This window comes from Paramormyrops kingsleyae, chromosome 11 (genome assembly GCF_048594095.1).
Source record: "Paramormyrops kingsleyae isolate MSU_618 chromosome 11, PKINGS_0.4, whole genome shotgun sequence".
NCBI classification, from domain to species: domain Eukaryota; kingdom Metazoa; phylum Chordata; class Actinopteri; order Osteoglossiformes; family Mormyridae; genus Paramormyrops; species Paramormyrops kingsleyae.
Genome location: NC_132807.1, coordinates 30,556,095 through 30,580,083, shown reverse-complemented (window position 1 = coordinate 30,580,083; position 23,989 = coordinate 30,556,095). Strand labels below are relative to the sequence as shown.

Below are 23,989 nucleotides of genomic sequence, written 5' to 3'. Positions count from 1 at the left end.
TCCCTGACACGTTTTCGAACTGTGTGCCATATGATAAGAATGGGGCACGGTGGAAGGCGATAAACGCTGTCGCGATGTATATTGCAAAAGACATGGTATCCATACATACTGTGGGAAAAGCTGGGATTCATTAACATGCTAAAAGTTTTTACAAGCTTCTAAAAGTGTTTACAATGGCGTGGTCTGCCATCTCTTAGAAGCATCTTTTTTGGCTTGTCAGATCGCACTTTAACAAAAAAATGAAAAAAATAATAAAGTTAAAACTTGTTTTGAACCATTTATTTGTCATCTGTAGTTTGATTTTGAGTAGGGGAGGGGAAAACTGATTAAAATCGAAAATCAGACTTGTGAAAAAAAAATCAGATTTTTTTTTAGGCCATATCGCCCAGCTCTACAGCCTTGTGATGCATAGGTAGGGTCCAGGCCCCCTGTGACCCTCATCAGAATAAGCCACTAAAAGATGCATTATTGAAATAATCAAGCAAGACGCTTTTGGGAAACACCCCTCTTTTGTAGCGCAACAGCTAAGACTCAGAGGTAGCTAATTAGCTAACTAAGTAATGTTAGCCTTAGAGGTACACTATATATCAGTTAACATATGACTATCATACGAAATCCATCCGGAAAAAAAAAATCTAGATAATGGCATCAGCCCAATGTGTCAATCAAATATTGCCAACCAATATTTAAACTTTTTTTAATATCCAAACTTAGCAGCTCCAGAGCCATAAACTACTAAAATAATGGAAATGACTGCACTGCACCCCCAAATTCAGAGATGCAAGGCAACAGTACTATCCACCGTACCACCCCAATAACTATCTCAAAAAGTAATATTTAAAAATTAAGTGACTGGTACTATTTCATCTTAATAATAAAGGAGGCACCAATTTATAAATTAAGTGAAAAGAGAAAGGAAGTGGTTAAAATATCGGAACTAACATTAAATTAGGTTTAACAGGATTAATGGCTGCAAATCCAAAAGGCTGTATTAACTGGCAAGTGGGAAATCAGTGAGCAACTGGACTTTAGGATCTGTAAATGGACTGTGTCAGAATGAATAAGTCAAAGTGTCAGCTTGGAAAGACCCCATTACCTACAGCAGTGTGTTCCTGACACGCTGCATTACTAAAATTATTAAAGGCACATGTCCGACATTAAGCTGTTCTGGAGTGTTATTCCATTTACCACATACAGGGGTGAAATAAAATAACGCACAGCACACATTTACACACATCTACTGAGAATCCATCACAAAAAAAAACAATGTGAATGCAAAGAGGGGTTTTGACACCTGCCATCCAACATGCTACAGACAGAGCAAAGCCAGGCCATACCTTTGGATCTGCCAAGACGTTGATGACGTTTCCCAGGGCTAGTAGTGAGCGATTGATGTTGGCCCCCTCCCTGAATCGGGCCCCCTTCGCGTTGGTGGCACTAGCTCGCTCTGAGCCAGCAAGATCAATGAGGCACATTTTAGCCACCTTTACGTTAGGGTTCAGGCTGGCCGTCTTCTCCTGTTGCCTTAGATAGATCTGTGGAGCAAATGAAGAAAACAATTACAATCTTTAGAAATTTATTTATTTATTTTTTTTTTTTTACATGGATGTTCCAATGCACCAGGGAAGCCCCTTTTACTGTCAATATCTATTCAACTTCCAGTGTACATTTTGCAAGCACTTAATAGGTTTAATGTGAAATGCATATTGTAATTGTGATTCCCTGTACCAAGAACTACAGGGTTTTATTTCATTCCAAAATAGACTTTTCACAGCAATCGCAATTCAAAAATCCAGACACCAATAAACTATTTTTAATGATGCTCTGAGATTAAATGTTTTGAATGCCATATAGGACTGGCGATATAGTAAGATATTTTACTATGATCATTTTTTTTCATATCAGTCATTATTGATCGTTAACACAACAGTCATATCATTTCAATGCCTCATTTGCTAAAATCTCTTAAAAACCCAATTAAATAGATTCAGAACTTGGAACACAATAGAATGGCCTGCAAAATCTATAGTTTTAATAAATCACACAAAAATAAACTTTGTCATAGGATGAACAGGCCGACTGCCTCACTGCTTGTTCCAGGGAATGGGTTACGTTGGTAATGTTGCCTGGCACCTGTTTGGTACTTTCTAGTGGTGAAAGTATTTCCAGTTTTAGTTGGCACATGTTTTCAGCAGAGTTTATAGTACACAGCACCAGTCTCTTTCTTCACCTACACTTGAAGTTTCCTCTGAGGGAGTGCTAATCTCTCCCATGATATTACCAAAACAGTAGCTTGTGGCAGACTCCGCTAATTCAAGCAACCTTGCTGGAAGTCAGCTGGGTGCAGACGGCCCATTCTTAGTAGACTTTTGTGTGATTGATTGGAATTGTGTTCGCTTCTATGATGTTCCTTATCTTCAGTTTAGCGAAATTACTTATTCTCTTATAGTTTAAATTTTATATGACGGTAACTTGATACGCCGTTTATATTGCCCAGCCCTAATTACAAACATTGCATTTCTGTATGATTCAGTAAAAAAACTGAACAATACATAACACATCCTAACAAACACAAATGATGGGTTTGAGTATTTTCCCCCTTTTATTAATGTTCATTATATTGTCATTTCAGCGTTAAACAAAGGAGATACTTGTAAAGGACCCTTCTTGGATATTGTCACTTTTGATTGTATATTTTGTATGCATGTAAAACTAAAGAAATGTAACCCTTTGACTGTGACCACACTGTCACTGTGGGACTGGATAGCCATATGTGAGGAGTACGGAGAAGACCTGCACGTGTGTTACCTGAAACACAGCGTGAGATCGTGACGAAGAGGCGTTCACATCGGTCGGGTGTTGTGTTCTGTTTTTGTTGCCATGATCCAGTGCTTCAAGGATGTGTTCGGCCGATTTGGGCTAGAAAGGAATAAAATGACAATTTTTATAACTTATGTTGATGCAAAAGTCAGGGGGTGAGCCGACATTTTGATTTCTCTCTTTCCATAGTAAATGCATTTAAAATGACGCACAGCTCTGCTCCTATAGTATAGGTATAGTCCTTATCCCTCGCAACACCGGTTCTCTTACATGTACATGTTTTAGCCAAGCTCACACCAAATGAGTTGTCTTTTTGTTCTATTCCTCTCCACTCCAAAATAAAGCCCCTAACCCTATCCTTCAATCCCCATGTCATGAGATTCTGTCCTGAAAATGAGCTCAACTGGAGCTGGTCTTACAGTGCATTCATAAACGTTATAAATCTTTTGTTCCTGAACAGTTATATTGCAGGGATATCTGACTCATCAGACATGAAATTTCATTTTCACCAGATACCACTCTGACAGATAGTGAATTGAACTTGGATTTTCTAAAACTGGTCTTTTTTTAAAACACCATTGCAAATTTTCCACTTGTAATGCCATGGAGAGCAGAATTAGCACATGCTGTGATAAGATTAAGTGACATATACTTCATTGATCTAAGGCAGAATTCTTTAAAGGACATTATTTCATGTAAAAAAAGGTCAGTGCTTGCAGTTGATGGTCTTTGCTCCTTTGGTAAAGGGTTTTTCCTACCTGATGAAGTGTGAGACCTTGCACCACCACGCCTTTAGCGCTGTCTTCACGGACAGCGAGAGGACCAGATTTGGCCAACAGGTCGCGAATCTGCTCATTATAGACCTTTAAATACAGAAGGAAAGAGGGCAACACGAACAAATAAGCCGTCAATAACATTTTGCTCAAAAACAACATTTCAGCTAACGATACTCACAGGTGCTTTGCCACCTCTTTTTGAAGTAGGGAGGGCAGCCTTGATCAAGAATTTTTAAGGAAGCTTACAAGATGAAGAAAGACAAAGGGCTCACCTCAAGATAAGAGAATGCGAGATCAAAGACTTTTTCGTCTCGGACTTGATCGATTCGGCTGAAGAGCTCCTTCATAGTGAGATACATAACCCCAGGATCGCTGTCATTGCCCAGCATAGTGTGAGTCTTCCCTGCTCCAGTGGCACCGTAGGCAAATACTGCAGGTGTTTATGGGAGATTTACTTCAAAATACAACAAAACCTCATCCTTAAATACCCCAGAGAAAGAAAGAACAAACTACCCATTCATTTTCACTAACAGCTCATCTAATTACATTTCCATTAAGGCTGCATGACACAGTAAAACCTTGAAACTTGGATCCCTCTTAACTCGACCAACTCAGGCATCGAATGGGTCTGTTGAATTTTTCTTTTTACTTGTACCTTGACCGAAATCTTGGAACTCAACCGTTCCTGCTTAAGGTTGTATGGGTCAAGATGCGTTCAACTCTACCAATACAAACCTCAATGGGTCGGTTGAGAAAAATCTAACCGCAACTCAAACAAAACACAAAAAACAGACCCGCTAAATCTTGTATGGGTCAAGACATGTCTCTGATGGGCTGAAATGAAGGCAAACGGACCTACTGGGGTGCTTATGCCTATAAATCGGTCTCAGTCTTGTTCAGTGTGAATTTTTTTGTGCTATATCTAAAATACATTTAGTGATGCAGTAACAATGCCCCCTAAGAAGGTGAGCCGTGATAGCAGCAAACCAAAGAGAAAATTAGTAACTGTAGAACTTAAAAAGGAAATTACAGTGAGACTTGAAGGCGGTGCACGTGTGTCTGCTCTCGCTTCGAAGTGTGGGATTGTCATTTATTTCACGTTTATTTCTTTTGTATGTGTGGTTTTTTTGTGTTTTATATTGATTTTCCATGTTTTTTATCATTAGTTAGTTTAAACAGGCAATCACTTGGGGGTCAAGAACAGATTAAATTCACATATTATTTCTTATGGGGAAATTCAACTTGGAATTTGACCAAGTTGCAACTTGACCAGCCTTCTGGAAGAAATTAAATTTGTGTTCCAAGATTGCCATTATATATCATTTCAGCATCATCACCGCAATGTGCACATGCACAATAATCACATCACATTTGTCAGCACTGCTTCGTGTCTGTTGCCAACTTGCGGCAACAACCCCAACATATATTGGCTGCAAGGTACATCCTGCCTGGGATGTTAGGCCATTTTATGGCACATACACACACATTCTGTACACACACATGCACCCACACAGAACAAACAATTCATTCTGTCAAGCTACTATGCCACACTAACTAGAAACACAACTCAATTTCATCAACATAATGAGCTAAATATTAAAATAATAATTATGCCGGTCATCATCTGCTTCCTGGGATCAACTGACAATCAATTTACAATCAATGTTAAATTAGTCTGTACAAACAGCTGTAAACATTGCACAATTATAACCCACATTAATGCACTTTTAAGTTCTCTATAGTAATAGAAAAAAAAAATACCTAAAACACATAGCAATTTCTTAAACTGCAAGACTAATGTTGAAGCATTACACTGAATAGGCAAGCTAATTACCATATACAATTTCACACAATAAAAAATTCAAAAGACTCAATTATACTCAGATTACAGGAATAAATATAGCGACATTGCACACACATCAAATAAAGACTTTCAGAAGAACTTGTCAGGACAGCAGAAGCAAAGCTACAAAAACAAATCCCTGACTCACTGTCTGTGTCTCCCCTGACCTAAGCAAATCACAGTCCAGCCAACCTACTGGCATGAATCAAGATGCGTGCACAAGGTACTTAAGCCTGTTGATGAGCTGTGATCCCACAGCTTCTGGAGACATGTCAGAGGCCAATTCGCACCATAAGCTTTTGGGTACAGTGTCACATTTCCAGTGGGGTCATTGTAAGAGCCCCAAACCCCCTTCCAATCCACCATTCACCAAATCCAAAATATGAATCAAATATCAGTAAAGTCAAATACTCCTTATTATTAATTCCAAACACTTCAGACAATAAAGCATTATGTACTCCCAGAATTATCTGTATGATAGCATTAATCATCATCCATGGACCTCTCTGGAACAAGGTTATTCGAAAGCTATCCTAAGAATATAGGGCCTTATGACACTAGGACAAATGCACACACTAAGGGTGATCCCATTATTTTAAACATGATTAAACCAACAAGGAGATAGATCTGACCAGCTACATCCACACTTGTCACCTAAAACTAAACTTTCTCAGCTTCCACTATTTGTATACTATCCTGCATTGGCCGAAATGACCCACAGCCACTATACCACATAAACAAATGACATGAGCTTTGACCTTACCGGTGCAGTTATATCCATTTAACACTCCATCAAGGATTCCTTTAGTGGAGTTCTCAAAAATATTCTGCTGAGTGGAGTCTTCCCCAAAGACATTATCAAAAACGAACTTCAGGTCTTTGTTGGCTCTCTTGCTGACATCCCTGTTCCGGAGCTTCTGGCCATGGAAGAATGTGACTTCCTCTTCCTTGGGGTCAAAGATGAGCATGTGGTTGTCAACAACCTGGACCACATTCTTGAAGTTGCCCTCCAGCTCACGGGGATTTGCTGGTCGCACACGGACCACCACTCGCACGTGGCTGCACACATCACTCTCAGCCATGGTGGCCTCTTCCTCCAAAACCTTTACAGCTCCGTGGTTTTTTCTATAAGAAATGAATGTTTCAGCAAAAATCAAAAACCGAATAAGTCAGTCCAGTATTTTCAGAATTTCCTTCTCAGGTGACAGAGCAAAATTGTGCATTCTGGGCTATTTATGGCATGTAACAGGCCTACTATTAATTACTAACCACCATCATGGTGATATTTTTTGTTCCCAAATCAACTTAATCCACCCTGCATAGAAAAGGAGCAGAACCCCTCTTGGATTCAAATCTTGTCAGTCAGACTTATCAAAGGACAGATATTTCTATTATCAAAGCTTAAAAGCAGACCAATCAACCTATTATTATTTTCCTTTATTTCCATCACAACACATGCAAATATGAGGTAAATCGTTTTCATATAAATAACTCAAGAATTGAAAGACAATCTTAAAAGAACATGTTCTCAACCTGCCCTGACTGACCTGTTGTGGATTTGAGTAAACTTAAATATCTTTATACACACGTTAAGATAGTCTTTCCTAAGGTGATCACCTGAAAGGAGCAGTGGGACAAAATTATAAATTAATAGATATATATAGATATCATGAGCTGCATCAGTGGGTGATTTGCAGTTTCTTAGCGCTGCTAAGACAGTGAAATCAGTTTTCAATTTTGTTGGGATCCACCGTTTAACAGGAACGGTGCTTCGAATACATCAGACCATACACAGACCAGCGAAAGCTGCGGATGAGACAAGCAGATAACATGGGCGTTATTAGCTGTTTTGTTTGTTTGTATAACTTTCCTGCAGTCATATTTTAAGGCTGCTGGGGTATCACTTAGACTGCACATCTATTGAAGAAAATACAAAATATTTATGCAATACTATACGTGACTATTTGTAGTTAATTGGTACCGAGAATTCAATATGAAAATAATTTATCCGACGATCAAACATTAACCGCGAATCGAATACCAGCCGCAGTCAGGGATGAGCTACCCACTTAAAGAAGCTTACTAGATTCAACCTATTTGCTGATATCGCAAGCACATGGAGGCGATGCTGCGGTCAAACTTTCTGGGGTGGTAAAATTATGAGAAATCAACTAGGCGATGTTAAATAAATACAAACAGGAAGCCCGTGGACAAACGTAACATGTTGCCACAACCCTGCATAATGGCGAAATACGGTCAGAATTAGAAAAAAAAAAACTCCGAAAAACCTAAATTATCACGCATTTCAATTGACAATCACATTATAAACAAGAGAAGCGCAGATATTGCACTCACCTAAAAACACCTACGTTATACTTAAAACTCAAATATCACTTACGAACGCCTTTAACTCAGCCAGAAGACGGTGAAGATTTCAAACGCAAGCTGCTTTTGGATCTCGGTCGCTGATTGGACGAATTTACCCTGACGTCACAGTGACATCCGGACTGACGCTCCACAGCCGGTAAATGAGTTACTGCATACAGCCCCCTTAATAAAGTGATGGAATAGACAACCTTAGGCTAATACTATTACGAGTAACAACTTTAATTTGTAATTTTTAATATATTTTTTCTTTTTCCACTGCTTATTGATTTATTAGAGGTACAATTCTCCACTCCCTCAGCTACCCTATTCGCGGGTTGAAGATGAAAACAATAATAATCAGGTACTTGCAGTGGGGCTGGGTCTTTGCCAGAATAATTTTAAGTGTCGTTTGAGGTACTGAGTGACCCTTTCCGATATCCTACGAGCACGCCTGTACCGGGCCTGCAAAATTTACTATGTGAGACCCCCCAATGCCATGTACCCTGTTCGAGTTCCATCTCCTAGAAATGTCTGAGCAGGGCACTGATAATAATATACACTGTAACGTAATATATATTGTATTGTGGATATACAAAATACCGGACATTTAAACGTTGATGCTGGACAGTTGTCGCATTCATTCAGTTCCTTCTTGCAGTTTGTAGACATTAGGGTGACCAGATAATCCATGTCAGGGAGGACACTCTGAGCTAGGACAGGAATTGTAAATTACAATTTCAATTAAACGGACCTGGATTTCACTTGAGCACTGAGTTCTTGCTGTGTGCTGATTGGTCAGTCTCCTATAATCATGCATGTGCTACTAATGCTAATGTGAAACAGCTGGATGAGTCTTTCAGTCAAGGAAACAAACCAGTCAAAGCACAAGAAGAGCTGAACTATTTAGCCGAGCACATGAGCCTTTCAATTTGAAAATAGTTTGTAAAACCCGAAGTAGCTCAAAGTGTCCTCCCTGACATGGATTGTCTGGTCACCCTAGTAGACATGTCACATAAAGTGCAACAAAATTATGCTTTACGTAATACTGTGATACTAAATACTGTAATATAATTAATATAATAGGTTTATAACTGATGCAACAGCAAGAACACATCACTGCAAGCTATATGAGATGGTGGAGTGGACATCATTACATCTTAGAAGGGAAATGCATTGCCTGGTTTTCATTGCAAAGGCTTTAATGGGCAAATTACCTCAGTACATATGTAGTTTACTGACATTCCGCACTAATACATACAGTACCCGTTCATCAGTTAAACTTCTGCTTCAGCTTCACACCACACGCACAGAACTGAGGAAGTCCGCCTTTTGTTGTTATGCACCACATGAGTGGAACGCATTACAAAATACATGTATTTTGAATTTAAACTCCTTGCCTTCTCTGAATGTGTTTAAAAATCATTTAAACTCTGAACTAAAAGAACTGCCATTGTTTCATATTAATCATCTCTGTATGTATGTATATGAATTAAACTTTTGTCTTTTTTCTTATTTACTGCCATCTTGGCCAGGACTTCCTGGAAGAAGAGATATTGTATCTCAGTGGAACCTTCCTGGTAAAATAAAGGATAAATAAAATAAATTAAATAAAAGAAAAATACTGAGTATATCCCATAACCGCTTATCCAGTTCTCCGTCACGGTGAATCTAGAGAGGATGCAGAGGGCACGGGCATTGTTCACTTCGGAGAAGATACTATAGTTTGTAAACACAAAGACATGTATTTTAATGCTTTCGACTATTCCGAGTACTTGGTTCACAGAAACATTATTAGGCGTCTAACAAATCATGACAATTATTTGAGAATATTTTGAAGTGTAACGTTTTCTTGTTTTTAATGGTGAGTAATCAAAGTTCTCTTATTTCGGGCGGAACGCATTTGCTTAGGCTCTATGTTGCTTCACGGAACGTTTAAGAAGCGGTACCAATGCGTTCCTCCTCTATAGGGGCTTGTCAATACTCTGGAATGTAAGGTAAGACTGTTGAATGCACGAAGGCCATCTGGACGAGTTACAGCCAGTAATGTCATTCAGTGTTTATTAGGAAACCATACTTACGTGATTCAACATTTCTGCCTCAGCCTTCTGTAAGCGTTATATGCCTCTGTTTTAAGCTTTGTGTATCATGTTTTTCGTCTGGTTCCAGTGACAATTAATGATGAATTGAAGCTATCTTACTGACTGTCAAATTGAAGAAATAAAAGTTTGAGTTCTGTTAAAATCTGCTTATTAAAATCGGGAGAATTTACTAATCTATTGGGCATCCGCTGCTAACACAAACAAAAAGGGTTACGACCTATATAATAGAAATTTAGTGAACGTTAAACATGCAGTTACCTGACTGACATTAGTTCTCTGGGTTAAGCAACGTCTTTAAAAATATTCTTATTCTGATTCAATTATACTAAATATGAGTAGCCCTTGTCTGTCCCTATAGAACAAATATTTGGATTGAGCAGGGCAGTATCCTGTGCATTGATATCCCATTACTGGAAAAATACTGGTAAGCTACAGGTCTAGTTAGTGGCACTCCATCAAAATGCCATCACTCCTGTAGACATGAGAGTGACATTAGCAGTCTGTCAGTTGCAATGTTACTAAAAGACCTCAGATAATGCTTCATTATCCTGACCTTATATCAAAGTTTCCAAATAATTCCTGGGAAACCAATGAATATGCAGATCTCAGCACTGTGAGTGAAGGGTAAACTAGATCAAGTGGACACACGATTATTTAAAATGAATTTTCAGTTGCTGATACAGGACAGAAAAACCTGCATGTACACCAATGGTTAAAATGTTGTTTCCTACAAAAATTCCCTGCATTGATTATGTGGTAAAGTTTTAATGGGGAGTGGTTTGTGCTTGTCCTGCTTGACCTCTGGGCATTAGTGACTTAAAGGTTAGGGAAGTGCACTTGTCATTGAAAGATTGTAGGTTTGAATCCCCAACCAGCTAGGCACCACTGAGGTACCCTGAGCAAGGTACCGCCCCCAATCACTGCTCCCGGGCGCTGAATTAGCTGCCCCCTGCTATGTCACATATGGGATAAATGTAGAGAACACATTTTGTTGTTGTACACTGCATGACAACTAAATTCTAATAATACTGTCATTTCTGTGCACTGTCAGCAGAAGTCACATGCATTCGTAAGTTATTAAAAGTTCAAGAAAAATAGAATGTGTCATTTTCAAGGACGGATTACGTTTTATTCAATCTTCTTTTTATTTAGAAACTGAAACCAACTGAGAAAAAAAAGAAAAAAAAGAAACTGAAACCATCTAAATTCCACCCCCCCAAAAAACAAATACTGTAGATGTGTAGTTTTCACATCTGAATTTGTAATAGTCCTCTGTTTATGGTGCCATTGAGATAAATTATTAGATTACAGGAAGGTGCCATTTTCTAGCTGTTCTCTTTGGATTGGATTTTTCTTCTTCAGTCAAGATTCCTGTGAATTCATATTAAGTCCATTTTGTTTTGCTGTGTTTTCCCCAGATAGCCTAAATACATATCCCAGCAGAGTTACATCTTAAGATCTCCTCTTAAGGTCATCCATGCTGTTAATATTAGAAAACTTTCCAAACATGTATATACAGAATGGAATGATCCTTGGGCATTAGCATGCTGTTCTGTGCTTTGCCGTTCTGTATTCGATAAACCATTCTCGGTTTTTCAAGATGGCTGCTAATGGAAGTAATGGTGTCGACATCTCTCAAGTTTTAAAGAATTTAGTCATATTCATTTCCTAATTTATTTCTGAGGCTATTTGCCATTGTAGATCACTTGCAGTTACCTTGTTGTGAATACATTCCTTCTATACTTAGTTTGAAATTAAAATGGCAATGATTTCAATGATTGAATTTTTCAAAATATTATGAAAAGGTAACTTTTATTCACTTTATTGGGTGTATTCTAGCTTTGGATGTATCTTTATGAATTTTAGTTAATGCATTGTGTTACCTGGTTGGGCAATGGGCACTATTTTTCCGAGTTTCACATATGGGCAAAGTAGGGGTGGTGTGATATATTCAGTGTGTCAGTAGTTCACTTTAGTGAAAATTTTTTAGCTATACATGCATTAGCATCTAGTACTAGCATTAAAGTGCAGTAACTGTCAAGTGCAGCTAGTTTTAGTGCTGGTGGTCTGGATAGAACCTGAAAATGTTTTGGAATAGAGGAAGTGGTTAAAATGTTGCTCAACAGGTAGAGTACCATGTTAACAACGTGAAGGTTGTGGGTTCAAATCCCAGGGAGCACATATACATTAATAACCCTTTCCTGTGCTGTAAGTCACTTTGTGTAGAAAGTGTCAGATAAATGCAATGTCTCTGTAACTACATGTTACCAAAAGACACTGTAACTCCTAGTTAAGGTGCCAGGCTAGCTAAAAAGCTGTCTTTAACTTTCTTCAATGATATATAAAACCTTGTGTACAGATTTGAGTGATTCTTTATGGAAATACCCCAATAGGTGCTGCATGTTTGAACTAAGTGTTAATTTTATAGTGCAATTGCTGGAAGTTGTTGTACATTGTTACATAAAGCATCCTAATAAGGTGTCACCTCTTCTCTTCTCTTCTCTTCTCTTCTCTGCAGAGATGTATCTTCCTGCCTTTTCACAGCAGGTTACTGCCCTGTGGAGAGCTGCTCTTTCCCTTCACAAGATCAAGCCTGCTAAGAAGCATGGGAGGGTGTGGCTGTCCCATGCCATCCCTACCACAGGGTCATTTACACAACAAGATGGCACAGATGGGGGGTCCCACACAGCGGAGACAGCGTTGCACACCCCTGTCATGTTGAAAGAGGTGCTCCGCTCCTTGGACCTGAAGCCGGGACAGGTCAGTTGTCATCCTTAGCCTCCATAACATTTGGAATAGCAGTGCAAACTGAATAGAATTTATTCCCTTGGAGTTTATGAAACTTATAAGGACTTATTATTATAAAAATTTGTATGTGTTCATTATTTATTTTTTCCAAAAAAGTTTTTCGTCTGGTCTGATTAAAATGGAGTGGTGGCTCTGAGGCTAGGGATACATGCCAGTACAGTGGTACCTCAGTTCTCAAACTCATTAGAACTCGAATTTCTTAAAAGTTGAACCAACCAGTTCGGAAAAAAAATTACCTAGAACTCGATTTGAATCTCAGAAGTCAAACCGTGAACGCCGACCTAGGATAACTTGTACGCGCGGGGAAATGAGTCATGCAGCACGTCTCTCAGCGGAAACAAAGGGTAATGCTGCAGTCTCAACCTCGCATTCGCTGTGATAGCATCGTGCATGTTTACACTAGCTGAATACATATATTTAGACAGTAAAAATACATTTAGACAATGATGGACAGTAACTATGGTCATGAGCTATGGGTAATGACCGAAAGAATGAGATTGCTAATACAGGCGGCCGAAATGAGGTTTCTCCGCAGGGTGTCTGGGCTCTCCCTTAGGGATAGGGTGAGAAGTTCGTATATCCGGGAGGGCCTCAGAGTAGAACCGCTGCTTCTTCACGTCGAAAGGAGCCAGTTGAGGTGGTTTGGACATCTGGTGCGGATGCCTCCTGGGCGGCTGCCCGGAGAGGTTTTCCGTGCATGTCCTACAGGGAGGAAGCCCCGGGGCAGGCCCAGGACTCGCTGGAGGGATTATATCTCTCGGCTGGCCTGGGAACACCTCGGTGTCCCCCCCGAGGAGCTGGTGGAGGTAGCTGGGGAGAGGGAGGTCTGGGTGCCTCTCCTGAAGCTGCTGCCCCCGCGACCCGAACCCCGGACAAGCGGCAGATGATGGATGGATGGATGGATGGATGGACAGTAACAGTAATTATAATTATATAATAAAATGCATTTAAAAATAAAGATTTCTTATTAATTAATTTAATATTAATAATAAACCATTAATCCATTTAATTATAATAATATTGTCGTGCCGAGCGGGGACGGAACGGAGACAAAGACGCAGACGTCAGGGTATCGGGGAATACGGAGTTTAATTACAGGTAAGGCAGGCAAAACGCAGACGGACAATACAATGACCGGACTGGGGAAACAATCTGAAACGCGGACTAAATACAGAGGACTAATGACAACAACCAGAAACAGCTGATCACACGGGGATCCCATGCTGGGTTAACGATGGGGCATGGCACACGGAAGGAGCAGACGATCGGGGCGATTAACTTTATACATTGTTTGGATACATTTATTTTCTTACTTTACAAATTACTGTTTTGATAAATGTGCTTAGATGTGTTTAGTACAGTATATTCTCTTGTTTTATCCAGTTCATTTTTTGTTTAAATGCTAAAAAAAAAAAAACATATTTAGGTGTAATTTTTTGGGGCCAGGAACCAATTAATTGGTTTGCCATTATTTCTTATGGGGAAAATTCGATCACAACTCGAACATTTTAGGATTCGTTCCGGAGTTCTGAACGGATTAAATTCGAGTTCTGAGGTACCACTGTAATTGGAAGGTTGCTGGTATAAATCCTGTGAATGCCCGGAGCGATCCTACTCCGTTGGGCCCTTGAGCAAGGCCCTTAACCTGCAGTTGCTTCGTCTTGGGTATGACATTAACCTACATCCCTGCAAGCAGGTCCTTCAAATTCCAGGTAAAACTTGGGTGTTGGTGGCAGGATTTCCACTCCAGTCACTAGAAAAAACTTCTCCCTGTTTCGTTCCATTTCATTCCATTCCAACTAGTGTGGTGCCGAGGCATCACCTGCTGCACGGCTGCACTCGAGTTTTCATACCTGAGGTGGTTTGTCGTGTGGTGGATGTGGCAAAGTGCTATATGAGCGTACCTCTCCTCTCCTCTGGTTAACACTATTCCTGGAGCTGGTTGGCCTTGGAGGTGGATTATGGCTTGCCTGTTACATTCTTGTTACAAAAGATAATTTGATCAAGAAATTGTCTTTATCCAAGTGAGTTTAGTTGTACTTGTGTTGGCACCTAAAATTTCAGCCACTGTGGTATTTTTTTCAGTTTTACTTGGCTGTAACTTTCAAATACAGGCTGAACAAAGCAAATTACTGGATACTTTTCAGGTTTTCGAGTATTTTCAGGTTAATCAGTTGTTTGCAGAGTGTGTGACACTTTTTTCTTAAGTTATAGGAAGGCTTTTTATTTTTTAAAGTGGGAAGCTTCTATCGTATCACGTTGTATTAAGCTTATTTATTAATAACATTTTTATTCTCAAGTATTATTTTAATAGTTTAATAGGTTAAATTTGCCCATTAAAACTTTTAATCATTCTTTAATCTTAACTTTTTAAAGCTATTCAGTCACATTATGCTTTTAGAGTTTTAGCTTTGGCAAGGTTCCGGCCCTTTTTAGGAGTCATACACATACACCTAAGAGCAATAACATGACTTTTTGTCATGGAGGGAACATTTAGATTGAGAGGGAGCAGTTAAAGAACATGCCAAGGCAGTCACAGAACACACTGAACCATCATTCCACCCACCTCTCAATAAAATGTGTGCAATTTCCAAGTCAAATTTTAGGTAACCACTGACAGTTTTCATGTGTCCTGTTGACCACAGCCTGTATCATTTTAACAAATGCTTGTAAGATATGAGTAAAAATGTGAATAGTACAAATATAACTCCCTCTCCGACCCCCTGCCTAAGTCTGTATTTACTCTGCAGTCACTTCTTTGTGTGGAAATTAGAACAGGATTTACAACCAATCCTTACTGGAATCATATCTTTTGATGGGAAAATAGTTGATTTAACACTCTCATAAAAGTATTTTTTCTACGGGGGTGAGCTATTTATAATGGTCTGTTAGTAAGGGATTTGTGGTGTGTAGCTGTGTTTTTTAATAGATTCTCATGCATGTGTATGGATATCTCTGGATATTCTGATAGAAAATGCTTTTGTCATTGGTTGGGTTCTGTTTGGAGACAGGCCAGCCAGAGCTGGGACAGAGTATGATTGGTTGAAAGTATTGAAATACTTTTAATGTATAATTCTCCATATTGAGATATAGCTAGTGAGCCTTAGTAGTTTAATTGAATTTCATTGATTTTATTTCTTGAGCTTCATTTAAATTTTTACATTAAATGTTGTTGCATTAGATAAGTTGATTATTACTGAGTCGTTACCCCGTGGAACAGGAGTCCCTGGAATGTGATGTCAGCAAAAACATTCCAATGGAGTAATGAAGGAACCAAGGCCTGTGTTGGCTTCCTCGGTAAACTAAGCCATGGTGATTCTGAGGTAGAACAGAACAAGGCTGTTAAGGAACTGTGAAATAGGTGGGAAAGCCAAAGTGACAGGATTATGAAGTACTTTCAGCAAGAGGCACATGGCGTGGCACTGTCGAAGATGGCCGGGGTCCACATGAGAGCAGGCACGCGCAGTTAACTTGGAAACCTGCCATTTGCTGCTGAGACATAGCGTGTGAATCACTAATTGACCACTGAGTCAAATTTACATTGAGAAGTGAAAGCAGTCAGGTGGAGTTTAAGGTCTGCAGTCATTAATTCACCGCCCACCTCCCGCCCCCCCATGTGAATGTGTAAATGGAAAGAAAAAAAAAGTGAGCCCTACTTTCACATTCCTCTGCTCCGTCAGCAAAACTCGCAGAGATTTACAAGTTCATTAGAAACTTAAGGCTTGTCGAGGCTTCAGACCTTCACTTTGAAATGTCTGCAGCACGGGTGGGTTGCCAAGGCTCAATTTGCAAGTGCTTTGCTAGGACAGATGGGCATGAGTCAAGGCCTTCTGTGCTGACGAGCCCTCGGCCGACGGCGGCACGATGCAGGCATGGGCAGGTGTGGAGGTGGGACCGTTCGGCTGAGGAGCCGAAGACTCTTTGGCCTGGTCCGGTGAGGTGGGTAGGTGGACACCTGGTCAGGGCTGTCTTGGATGTGTAGTGGCTGAAGAAGGCACCTGATGAGGTGGAGCATTGACAGATGATTGACTCTTAAGCCCTTTCCTGATTTTACACTATCTTTCCTGGGGCCAACTGTTGCGTGGGAAGCTGCCAAAAGCTCATCAGAACTTTCCTGGTTCTTCTTGGTCAACTCATGTGTGCGTGAGTGTGTGGTTAATATATTGCAAGAACTTCCTTGGATTGTATATCACGACCGTCGTAGACACAGTATTGTATCTGTGTTTTTGTTTAATAATCTCAATTCACAGTTTTCTATTCTAGGCTAAACTAAAGCATGCAAGTCTATGTTAGAATGAATTTATGTATAAATTTTACTTATTTGCTAAATGTGGCTATTGGAATATTGCAGAAGTATAAAATTATGGTGAAGTTTTCTTTTATGCCGCTGAAAGTCAGTGCTTGTTCCCTCAGATCTAAAACGGAGTTTGACTGTTTCCTTCTTGTGTTCCTTTCTCTGGGTAGTTTCATCTTCAGACACAAACTGAGACTGTTAGCTCTCATCTTGGGTGTTTTTTTCTGCCATGCTTTTGTTTTTCATTCCAGATTTAATGTCTTCATTTATTTCACTGTCACACAGTTCTGTGTGACAACCATCATAATTTTAAATAACGCAGAATTACTCCACTTATCTGTAAAATGTCAGCTCTGCTCATAATTTATCTAAAAACTGAGAATCCATACGATCAATTGCAGAACAAATCCCCTACACTCAAACATAAAAACATACTATTGGATTTGAGACCTTTTTTCCTTGGCCCCGTCCCTTCATGTAAGAGCATCCCCAGGGCAGACATGTTAATTTAACACTTGTTGAAATTTCACTATCAATTAGGCAATTTGCCGCTTACTACGGGAAGTGGAACTACATTTTGATGGGAGTGATTGTTAGCGTACTAGCACTTTACCATGCTCCTTCCATTAGGCTGAGTACATAAGTGGAGCACTCTGGAAATGACGGAAGGTAGCATATCTAGGGAAGCTGTTGCTCTCGTGATGTTATTGATGGCTGTTGCAAACCCCAAGCTCAACGCGCAGGACCTATTGGTTCCTAAAGCTGAAAAATCTTCTCTGGCAATAAATTAAGATGATAATCAAATCACAGTAGAGTGGATGAAGAAACATCGTCTGTGTGTTTTTAAAATGTTAATTAGCAGTTTTAATCTCTATAGAATATAAAATCCTATTGAATATAATGAAAAAATAAAGCAGTACTTCTGGATGTTAACAGGGAACAGACAGTAGTTCTCAGTGACGTGTACTTTCATTTAATTTAACACTATGACAGCATATTCAGAATGGGAATAATCTTTTTTTTACTTTTTTGAAATAATGTGGTTTTTAACTTGTTTTTAATGTGCTATTACTTTGTGTGTGTGGTTTAGGTGTTCAGTTAAGGATTTTTTATAGGGGGGGGGGGGGTCATGAAATTATGTGAGGTCCTCCTAACCAACCAGTACAGGGTGACAGAGAGCCTGTAGCCTGTCCCATGAAGCACAAAGCAGGGATGCACTGGCACACCAAGGGTATTTATGAGACACTGGTTCAGGCTCACAGGCTGTGGAAGTGCGAAGCTACAGTGCTGCTTACTGAGCATTGTGCACGACTACCGTCATAACCATTACTTTTTATTCAATGTTTATCCCGCAGTCATCATTTCAGCGTAACTACTGTGTTGAATCATTCAGCTTTTTTGTAAAACCCAAGGTTACCTTCTGACGTTGAGGCATTTAAGAATTTCACTCTGCGAGAAAGTCTGCTTGGGTGCAACTTTTTTTCTCGTGTATTTTATGCTCTCAAACATAATAAAATAACAGAAGTCAAGCATGGTCTGAGTGTACCTAAAAAAGAAAAACACTACTCTTGTGACAGTGGTTTATTTTATAGCTTGCTTGATTCCTGTGAGTCTCTACAACTTATCCCAGAAGGTATGGGGGCAAGGCGGGGAATGACCCAGGAGGGGGTGCCTACCCATCATCGCACACACCTGTGAACAATTTGGCAACCCCAGCTTACCTAGGCATGTTTTTGGACTGTGGGGTGGAAACGAGAGAAGCTAGAGGAAACAGTGACAACGGGGAGAACATTCAAACTGCACACAGACGGAGCCAGAGCGGAGACTTGAACCCAGGTCCCAGAGGTCTGAGGCACCAATGTTAACTGCCACCATGCCAACCCAGTATATATAATATACAGAAAAAAACTAATCATGGAAAAAAGAAATCCGCAGTTTTACGTCGCAGAGGCTGTATGTGTTTGAATATGACATACATTGCAGTCATTAGTACTTGCACTGGAATAAATCATAGTTTGTATTGGTATGTTAATAAAGCAATTTAAAATAAGCAATTTTGTCTTTTATAGTGAAATGCATATTGATACTGTCTGAGGCTTTTGACATCTAGTTCAGATTTGACACTAAGTACCGTCTCTGTGTCACTAACTGCCAGCTTTGCCCCACTTTCCCCTTCTGTCCCTCTTGTGTCTTTTTAATTACTTTAACTACATTAACCTCATTAACATGGGTGGGTGGGGCCGGAGGCAGGGGGAGGGGAGCACTGCCCGCCCCCCAGTCGTCTGAGCCGAAATTACAATTAACTGGCAAGACCAACATTGCACATGTTCTGCGCTGGCACTTTGCACCTTTGCGTAAGCGGTTTGTTTGTAGACTATAGGTAGACAACATAATCAGTTAAATATGTATCAGATATGTGCATCAACACTTGTGGTAAGCAAGATGTAGTGTTTTTGCCCCCAGCACAAGTATCAAACTCCACTTATGATCATTGATCAGCACAGCAGATTCAGCATTGCACGCATTTGGATACTATTCACCTAATTTGTAAGTGTTTCAGGCATTGAAACCAATCATAGCTTTTGGCTAATTAGATAATGATCAGCTTGAGGTCAGGGTGGTATATATTAATGGTAACCAGGCATGTAGCAAAATAATAAGATAGAGTCATCACACCCCTCGAAATTTGCCCCCACCCTTCGGTTGGTGAAATCTACCAAAAAGGAAGATTTAAGTGCCTGAATGTGACAACAATGGCTGGCTACACCCAGGTGGGGATACCCCCCCCCCCCTCCCCCCAAAGTGGAACTAGCCGTAGCAAAGTGTGAGACAGCAAAATTTTATTTTATTTACTCCACCCACAATGGAAATAGCATTCATTGCTATAAATGTGTTAAATGCTTGTTCTATGTGCGGGTAGATATATTTTAATAATGTAGTATTGAAGATTATAGTTAATAGTGAACCGTATGCTTTTAATAATGTAGTTATCCAGATATATCTGTTTGAGAAGCCTTTGAGGTCACATAATGTTAATAACTCATTTCCATGTCAAATGTTGACTGGACATAACACCTGATTTTGAATGAATTGAGATGTTTCACTGTCTGTTTTTCTGTCAAAATGGAGGTACCTCAGACTGAAAGCTGACTTTGTCTAGCCTGTGCCTTGGCCAACGCTGGTAGCCTGAGTCTGTAGGCCCTGGCAAGGGGCCCTGAAGTGTTATCTTAGTATCTGACATTGTAGTGTGATCTGTTCATTGAGATTGTTCTAGATGCATAGCAAGCAATGACAAATAGGCATTGTTGTGTATTTTTGCAGTGTTTTGTTTTATCTTTTTGTGATGTTTGTTATGACTTTTACACTGGAACAGGGGGATTAAGACAGTAACATTTCATAAATATACATGCATACTGGAGTCAGCAAAAATAATGGGGAAAAAACAGCAGCAAACAAAAATCAAGACGCAAACACAGTGGCAAATAAGTATGAGGAAGCTTACAATAACACCGGGGAGACTGATACAGGTAGTAGTTACATAAATGACAGAATGCTCTATGCAAAAAATGACAAAGGTCATAAAGGTCTCCTTGTGATCCTCAATGGGGTCCTGATGGTTAGAAGATGAATGAATATATTCAAGATCACTAAGCAGATAGAGAGTTGAAGAGACAGGACATGCTCCACAAACATCCTGTAAGGCTCTTCAAACCTGGACCTCAATTCCAAATCCAGGCCGTGTTTTCAGTTCTCTCAGGTAGTCAGGTTAATTAATTACTGATCCTGAGGCTTCACACCAGCTCATGGGTAAAGGAAGGCGGGAAAACCAGCAGTGCTCAGACCTTGAGGACCGTGATTTGAACAGCCCTATATGGCATCATGTAAGCCTTGTGATTCACTTTAGACTGAGTTGGGCCTAGTTTTTCAGTGACTGGGTGAGATTCAACCAGAATTTATTCCAGTTGGGTATATCTTCCGAAGAGCCATCATTCTACCCTGGGTATGGCATAGGGGAAAGGCCTTTGGCACTCTGCATACCTGCATTGCAGCTCTGAGTTGCAAAAATGGCAAAATATGATGATGCAGGAAAGTAACCAGAATCTTTGAGATCTAGAATGATCAGTTATCATATGGAAATTTCCAGTGCTGCCCAAATCCGAGCCATTCCTGAGCTGTACCCACACTAACATGGCCCTGCCGAAATCATGACTAAACTGAGCAGGTTGCATCACCATCATCTGATTGGTCAAAAGGCATGGAGATGCCGGTGTTTTGCGCTGATATATATAGATTATCTGAAAGAAAAAAGGGCTTATTCTATATATTATTAATTATTAATAATATCGCACATTGTGAGGTATTGATGCATTCCCAATAACTCGGAACTTCCAACGTTCCTCTTACATGAGTACTATAGAACAGCTGAATGGAATAAGTTTGTAAAACAAATTTTGGCAAGCGAATGCTAACATAACATGGCAATTCTGACAAACATGCCAGCCAAAATTACCACATAGTAAATCATGATGTAACAATAAACAATGTGAACAGTAAATAAGCATCTCTTCGGTGTTACGTAACTGTCGCTCTCCAACCCCAGCAATGCCTTTACCAAGCTGACCCTTCTGCAGTAGTAAAACGAAGTGAGCTGGAACTGTGCTGTAGCTATTCTCTTTTCGCAGTACAGGTCGGGTATGGCTTGTGTTCATACCCTGAGGACCAGAGCACATTTTAAAATTGTGCCTCAGTAGTAAATTTATTGTGCTTGAATGGCCCACCCATGAACATTTATGCCCTTTACCAAATACTTGCAGTTATTATGGCTGAACTGAGACTGAGATTGGTTCAGCTTAGCCTGGTAAAAAGGGAACCTTGGAGTCTATTTAGCTTTACTAAAGAGTTTGGGTGTAACTATACCAAAAGAGCTGACGAGCTTAGTCTTTAATTTTGTAATTAAGGACTTTAAGACCACTGGATGGCTATGTTGTACAATGGTCAAACAGATTCTAAGGCAATTGTCATTCCATTTAAACTTGGAGATCATCGAATTAATCTTTTTGTAGCGTTCTGGGGCAGGATGGGGGCATTGCTCGTAAAAAAAACAGAAAATTGATTTGTGGCAGGATGTTCATCCGAAATTCTGCCCTGAAGTGACACTTCTGATTGCTCCATTTTTCAATACCTAATTGTATTTCATTTAGCAGTGTCATAGTTTTCTTTAACAGTTTTTGCAGTTGATTTATGTATAACGATTTGGGAAAAAATGTAAAAGAACGTTTAATAGAATTAAACGGAGGAGTCTCCGCTACTTTAGCAATTGCATTCAGCTGCATAATTGTGGATTCGGACCACAAAGCAGTCTTGCTTTGTTGCACTAATGATCTAATGCGGACTCATATGCACACTGCCAAGGCACATTTCCAGTTATCTGAGTCTGTAGGTTTCCCTGCTTAGATGCTCTTGTGACAACTTGGATAATGACCTGTATTAGGGTACAAGATGCCCTCCTGCTGGCACATTAATGTTGGATTTGGGTCAAGGACTGCAAAGGAGCACACCACAGTTTGGGGGGGGGGGGGACACACGACACCCCAGCAGGAGTCAACAGGGTGAATGTTTGAGCAGCCACGGAGGAGCATCACATCAGGACACCTTTACATCGGTGCAGCTGTTACTGTGGCTTTGCTCGCCTGACCACACATCAGTAATGTTAGATCAGAGTCCCGGTGTCACCTTACCTGAAATGTCGAGTAGGAACATTGGGAAGTGTGCTAAAGATGGACGTGAGTGGTGAACCGTTGCCTAGCAGCAGCATGGTTACCACTCTGTATGGTAAACTAATACAGCAATCACTGTATGAAACGATACAAGTTAGACAAAAGAAGCGGCTGGGAGAAGGAGAGCCAGATGGGATGGATGGAGAACCGATTTTATCTTACAAAAAACAGAATGATGAGGCTCCACACTGATGACATTAAATATTTTTATTACTAACACCGAGAGATTTGGTGTATTTATATTCATTGAAAAACTGAAATGGAACAGAGGTGTTCATAGGTTTGTTCCTGGTATGTGGGGGCATCAATGTGTCTAGTTTGATTATTGGTGACTGTAGCCTGCTGGTAATTGATGCAAAGCTCAAACGACATCTTTTAACAACTCAAGGTATGTAGTCATGTTAAGGGTTTAATTTTAAAAACTATAATTTCTTGCAGCCCCGTGATACATTGTCTGTAAGGAAAAACATTTCAACTTTATCGGTTAGCTTTTCAGAACGGCCCTCGGCATGGTGGAACGGATGAGCCACAATCTAAGGGTCAAATCTGATGCCGTATTGTTGTGACGTTATACTGCTCGTGTAAGGAACACCTTAACAGGACCACCATTGATTTTTTTCCCCATGCTGTACTTCAAGCATGTTAATGAGAAAGTGAGAGAGATTCCTGGCAGTGCAGCTCACATTAATCTTTGCACCACAGGAAATATTGAGCTGAAGTAGACGGTCAAACTGGAAGAAAGACTTATATTTACTTTATTCCAATACCCTTCTCCTCCATCCTCTCATCTCCCACATTGGTTACTCTATTGGAAGGATTTTTGTGCAACTTTGCAGAAAGAGAATTGACGGCCAGTTTTCAAAGTTATTTAAAATGTTTTGCTTCTGTCTCAACATCCCTCCCCCAGTCCAGCAGCCTCTGGTCATTGATTTACCACCACCCCCCGACTTCAATATCCAGCCTCATTGCGGTGTGGGTGGTGGGCTCCTCCATCTCTGTCAGCCCAGGGTCTTTCCCAGACTATGGCGTGTAGCGAGGAGGGCTGAGGAGGGCTGAGGAGGGCTCCCTAGACACTGCCATTAGGAAACTCCCCCAGACCTACCCTCTGGTGGCAGGTTGGGGGCAGCGACGTGGGCGGAGCATGATGGCAACAAGGATCGCTTAATAAATACTCACTCCGACAGATTTACACTTGGGAGTCTGCA

General features: G+C 40.2%; 2 protein-coding genes across 8 annotated transcripts in view; one reads left to right on the top strand and one right to left on the bottom strand.

Annotated features, from left to right (window-relative positions):
• The window catches only part of kif18a (kinesin family member 18A), a 37,585-nt gene extending 29,637 nt beyond the window's left edge, over window positions 1-7,948 (bottom strand). For 2 of the 5 annotated variants that reach the window (XM_072718401.1, XM_023810526.2), the window contains exons 1-6: window positions 7,795-7,948; window positions 6,203-6,564; window positions 3,869-4,026; window positions 3,579-3,683; window positions 2,809-2,919; window positions 1,338-1,535 (exon numbers count right to left, since the gene is read on the bottom strand). In XM_072718401.1, coding sequence (XP_072574502.1) covers window positions 1,338-1,535; window positions 2,809-2,919; window positions 3,579-3,683; window positions 3,869-4,026; window positions 6,203-6,521 — 891 coding nt within the window. In that variant the 5' untranslated portion in view covers window positions 6,522-6,564; window positions 7,795-7,948. Of the gene's footprint in view, window positions 1-1,337; window positions 1,536-2,808; window positions 2,920-3,578; window positions 3,684-3,868; window positions 4,027-6,202; window positions 6,565-6,986; window positions 7,057-7,794 lie in introns of all 5 variants that reach the window. The other 3 variants (XM_072718404.1, XM_072718405.1, XM_072718403.1) reach the window with 3 other exon arrangements.
• Window positions 7,949-9,720: 1,772 nt separating this feature from the next.
• mettl15 (methyltransferase 15, mitochondrial 12S rRNA N4-cytidine) overlaps window positions 9,721-23,989 on the top strand; it is a 61,633-nt gene continuing 47,364 nt past the window's right edge. For 2 of the 3 annotated variants that reach the window (XM_072718400.1, XM_072718398.1), the window contains exons 1-2: window positions 9,721-9,800; window positions 12,424-12,665. In XM_072718400.1, coding sequence (XP_072574501.1) covers window positions 12,426-12,665 — 240 coding nt within the window. In that variant the 5' untranslated portion in view covers window positions 9,721-9,800; window positions 12,424-12,425. Of the gene's footprint in view, window positions 9,914-12,423; window positions 12,666-23,989 lie in introns of all 3 variants that reach the window. The other variant, XM_072718399.1, reaches the window with a different exon arrangement.